The sequence below is a fragment of the Phytophthora infestans genome, genomic scaffold (assembly GCF_000142945.1).
Source record: "Phytophthora infestans T30-4 supercont1.137 genomic scaffold, whole genome shotgun sequence".
NCBI classification, from domain to species: Eukaryota; Oomycota; class Peronosporomycetes; order Peronosporales; family Peronosporaceae; genus Phytophthora; species Phytophthora infestans.
The window spans coordinates 151183-156408 of record NW_003303622.1 but is presented as its reverse complement, the minus strand read 5'-3'; the positions used below and the strand labels follow the sequence as shown (position 1 = coordinate 156408).

Sequence of the window (5226 nt, the reverse complement as noted above, 5' to 3'; positions counted from 1 at the left end):
CCCCGCCATGGCGCAGTGGTACGTGGAGGTGCAGCGACATGTCCTAGAATTGAATTGATCGTTTAATATCCACCGTTCATACTCTGAGCGTATCGTTGGTACCGACGTATGCGGGATCTCCAAGAATAATTTATTTAATATCTCTCGTCACTGTCGACACACAGCCGTCATGGGACGAAGATCGAGATCAACAATGACGCCTTCCGCGCCCGGGTCCAGTTTCCTGTACATCGCCCGTGACTCTTGCATGACTTGTCCTTCGTTGATCCCCAGGACGTCTTGTTCTTCGACACCACAGTAATAAACACTCCTCTTTTCTGCATCCACTTGAGCCTGACTGCAAGAGAACAACACCGGCTGTCCGAACTGTTCTGTCACTTTGTGTACCCTCCCAAATCGACTACCAGTTGCATGGACATCAGCCATCGGCGCCTTCTTGAGCGTCCCAGAGAACAAGTGCAAGTCATCTAAATAAATATCCACGTCTTTCACTCCACGCTCTGGCGTCTTGCTGTAATTCCAGAGTTTAATCATTGTAGTGAATCCTAGGTATTTCACCTTGGTTTCCCTCATAGTTCAACGGAGACGACCCAAGGGCGCCTGGCAGCTTTGCCATCTTCAGGCGATGGGGTATGCGTGTTTTCCCAGTCGGGCTAGTAAGGTCCGACCCGGGTTTTTAATTAGGAACCAGGCCAACTACATATCATCTTTCTTATAACTTTCCCAGCGAACTTTCTGAGGGACGCCTTAGAAAGAAGCTGATAATTGAGCTCGATCTGGTTACCATCAGACTCGAGACTCATTCTACGATTTACCCGATACAATGCACTTGGCTATAAGTTCCAGCGGGGTGGCTCCCGCTTTGTCGAGTGTTGATTGGTTTTTCGCCCGGGATTTACTACAAAGAATTCTTTAGTGGAAAAAGTGTTTTCTTTGGTACAAGTCCAGCTGCCTGTACCAAGAGACAAGAACAAGTACAAGAGCCTGTTTCTGCCGTCGTGACTGTGGTTTTCTTTTGGCGCGACCGAAGCGAGCCGCTAAGGGCCCAAGGGTTAATCGTGGTTATTTCGGCGTGAGTGGGACTGAACCTCAACAAGTACCAGCCAGGATGCAAGGAGCTGGTGCACCGGTATTTACACCGATCGTAGCACCGGAAATTACAAGTATCTCTCATGAAGCTCTGACTGATTGGACAAACAAGCGCCGTCACTACGAGAGCAAGTTGAGAGCTCGATGCCGCGCTACTGGAGAAAATTATGACAACATAGTCCAGTCCGTTCGCGACTCAATGGATCCTGATTTACTGGATGTACTTTGCGAGCTGAGATTGAACGAGGACGTTGCTAACGTGAATGACGACATGCTGATTGCTGAGTTCGCTCTCATCCTTTCAAGCGTGAAAAATGACACGCTCCCTGACGTCAAGGCATTATTCAGATCCAAACTGAGGATGAACCTGACGGAGAGTGATGTCGACGCCCGTGTGCTGGACTACTTTAACCAGTTCCGGAAGTTAGTGCGCGAGAATGGTCTGGGCGCCTGCTTTGAAGGTGACGGGGGTAACGAGGCAAAGTGCAAGCAACTCGTGGCCTCTCTTCACCCAGCGGCTCTCAAGGAAGAAGTGGAGCAGTGTTTGCAGTATACGCACAAGCAGGCCGCCTCGATTCCAAGACTGTTGTTTGACCTCGTCGTTGAGAAGGCGAAGGAACATGAGCGCCCGTTTCTAAGACAAAGGAATAAGAAACGAGATCGCGATGAAGATCTGCAGAAGAAGAAGAACCCCGAAGGAAAGAAGGAAATCAGGACCGGTGAGAATACGGGGGACTCTTCAAGGAAGGTGGCCAAGACCAATAGTATATCCAAGACCAATAGCATATCCAAGACCAAGACGAAATCGAAGTCGAAGAAGCTACCTCCAAGTCCGTGTCCAAAGTGCAATGAGATGCACTGGCTCAACGAGTGCCCTAATGCAACTGAAGATGAAAAGGTGGAGCTGAGGAAACGCTTGCGTGAGGCGAATGCAGCCAAGCGTACAAGGGACCAAGCGCCTTGGTGAGTTTCTACCGACTCCATCTCGTGCTGTTATGGTGAATGGAGTACTGGAGATTCCGTACTGCGCTGACAGTGGCTCTGACCATACCGTGATGGGCCGCTCTCACTGGAATCAACTCCGGGCTCTGGACCCAAGTGTTCAAGCTGAAGAACTTACTGTCCCTGTTCAGAACCAGACGTTTGGGTCTATGTTGGTGACTGCCGATAAGAAGGCCAAACTCCATTTAATGATTCGCATTGCGGCTGGGCAGGTTAAACCGATGAAGGCTGTGGATGTGTTGATTGTCGATATGGATGACGACGAGTTCATACTTGGCAATGATGTACTAAGAATGCTTGGGATTGATGTGGAGCGTCAACTGGAGCAACTAGCTGACCTAAATGTGGATGAAACAAGTGGCGATCCTGTTGAACTGGAAGCCGACGAATCTCCGGTCCGAATTGGAGAACCTCAATCTGAGAATGAGGACGTATTTGCTGCAGTTGAACGGTTGGTTGAGCAAGCAGTCGAGAACGGATTCCCAGCAGACAAGCTCGATCGATTTCGTACTATCATCCATGTCTACGATGTATGGCGTTTGACTCTGCAGGATGACCCACCAGCACGTGTGCCACCTCTGGAGATACGACTACGGGAAGGGGCTCGTCCAACAAGGTGTAAGCCTCGACGGTATCCCCCTCACATTCGCAAATTTCTTCACGATTTCAACTCTCGTTTGGTAAAACTAGGACTCGTTTACGAGAATTCGGAAAGTCGATGGGCGAGTCCCGTTCTTCCTGTCAAGAAGTCAGCGGACCTTATGGATCTTCGGCAAACCACAGACTATCGTGAGTTGAACGCATTGACTGAAGTCATGGCAGCAGTTATGCCGATTTTATCCGTGGTGATGGAGAACGCGAAGGGAATGAAACATTTCGGACTCTTTGATTTTTTGAAGGGCTTTTGGCAGCTTCCGTTGGCTCTAATGTGTCAAGAATTGCTTTCATACATGACCGATGAGAAGGTTTTTACCCCTCGCAGAGTACCTCAGGGTAGTAGTGATGCTGCGATATTCTTTCAGAAGACCATGGAGAATTGCTTTGCCAGTCTACTGTACGACCATTTACTGATTTGGATCGACGACTTACTCCTTTATGCCAAGGATATTGATGTATATTTGGACAAGTTGGAAGAAATGCTGTCACTAATGGACCACTTTGGCTTAAAGCTGAGTGCAAAGAAAACGAGCTTGTACCAGACTGAGGTCAAGTGGTGCGGCAGGATCATAAGTGGTGAAGGCATCAGACATGACCCAAACCGAATTGACTCGCTACGTGCTTTGCCATACCCACGTACTGCCGGAGAGCTTCAGCAATTTGTCTGTGCGGTCAATTGGATGCGTCAAAGCATTATTGATTTTGCAAGGCAGATTGCCCCTTTACAACAAAAACTTGACGCGGCTCTCACGAAAACCAAGAGGACCAAGAGGGCGGCTTCTGGCATTAACATTGAGCTGAGCAGTGATGAACGAGTGGCATTTGACCGGATTAAGGATTCGATCGCCAAAGCTGCTACTCTCGATTTTCCTGATGACAACGCTACCACATGTCTCTTCACGGATGCCTCGAACGTTGGATACGCCGCTATTGTGACTCAAGTTGTGGACTTCGACCCTCAGAAGCCTGCTACAGAGCAACAACATCGGCTCATTCACTGCACAAGTGGAACGTTTGCCGGTAGCCAGCTAAACTGGACTGTCATCGAGAAAGAGGCATTCCCCATTATCGTTGCCTGTGATAAACTGGATTACTTGCTACTAAGGCCAAAACCCTTTCGGATGTATTGTGATCATCGTAACCTGATTCACATCTTCGCACCGGACGTTTCGATCAAGAAACATATTAAAGGGAAACTTTTAAGATGGTCCATGAAGCTAATGAACTACCAGTATGTAGTGGAGCATGTACCGGGATCTGATAATGTATGGGCCGATATGATTTCCCGCTGGGCTAGTAGCCATTCGCCAACTGTGAAACGACTGAAGGTTGCTCGGGCTTGCCCAAGCCAAAGGACTGAGACTGTGTCTGCTTTGCGCCCTCTGGATGATGATCGTTTTGTGTGGCCTACACTGGTGGAACTCAAGGAAATACAAGCCAAGAACTCGGCTCCTGTTCACGCTAATCGAAATGATGATGGTCTCGTGACCCTAGAGGACAAGCTGTGGATCCCATATGAAGAAAAAGAGTTACTTCAGCGGCTGTGCATCATTGCGCACTGTGGCGCTCAAGGGCACCGCGGCCAACAAGCCATGATTGCACACCTGGGACGGCTTTTCGCTATCGAGCACCTCTCCGATGTGGTCGCAAATTTCGTTAAGAAGTGTCTGCTTTGTCTGCATTCAAGAGGGGGAAAGATTATCCCACGTCCGTGGAGCGAGGTGATTGAGTGTCGTACACGTAATGGTGTTTTTCATTTTGACTTTCTTTACATGGGTGAAAGCTTTGGAGGCAGTAAATATCTTTTGGTTATGAAGGATCAGGCCACACATTACTGCGAATTGGTTGTTGCAGACTCAGCCGAAAGAAGTGTTGTGGCTGAAGCTTTACTGTATTGGCACTCACGATTCGGTGTTCCTCCTGGGTGGGTGTCTGATTGTGGAACCCATTTCAAGAACGAGATTGTCGCCGAGCTGAGTCGCCGTCTCCGGTCGAAGCAGTCATTCACACTTGCGTATAGTCCGTGGGTTAACGGATCAGTTGAACGTGTGAACCGGGATGTACTACAAGTGGTGAGAGCAATGATTTTAACATACAAAATTGGATACAAAGACTAGGTCTACTTGGTTCCGATGGTGCAAGCCAATTTGAACCATACAGCACTCCCATCTCTTGGGAATCGAGCGCCAGTCGAGCTGTTCACTGGACTGCCACGGCCTACACCCCTCTGTGAATTTTATCTACCAGTGAAAAACAAGTTACAGCAGATTCCACAGAGCGAGCAGATAGACAACTACCTAAATCGGGTTGAGAAGCAGCTTACAGAAGATGCATGAGGTGGTTGAAGACAAAAGACTGAAGCAAAGACTTTTGAGCAAGAAGCGCGAACGAGGAGAGAATCTCGTAAACTCTCACGTTGGAGATTACGTCTTGCGATCCCAACGGATTGAGAACGTGGAAACAAAACTTCCAAGTGAA

General features: G+C 48.6%; 1 protein-coding gene across 1 annotated transcript; it reads right to left on the bottom strand.

Moving 5' to 3' along the window:
• Nucleotides 1-147: 147 nt before the first annotated feature.
• On the bottom strand, nucleotides 148-534 carry PITG_20026 (uncharacterized protein; the record flags this gene model as incomplete). The annotated part of the gene is made up of 1 exon (XM_002895728.1): nucleotides 148-534. The coding sequence occupies one exon, from the start codon at nucleotides 532-534 to the stop codon at nucleotides 148-150; it is 387 nt and encodes a 128-aa protein (XP_002895774.1).
• Between the last annotated feature and the right edge of the window lie 4692 nt (nucleotides 535-5226).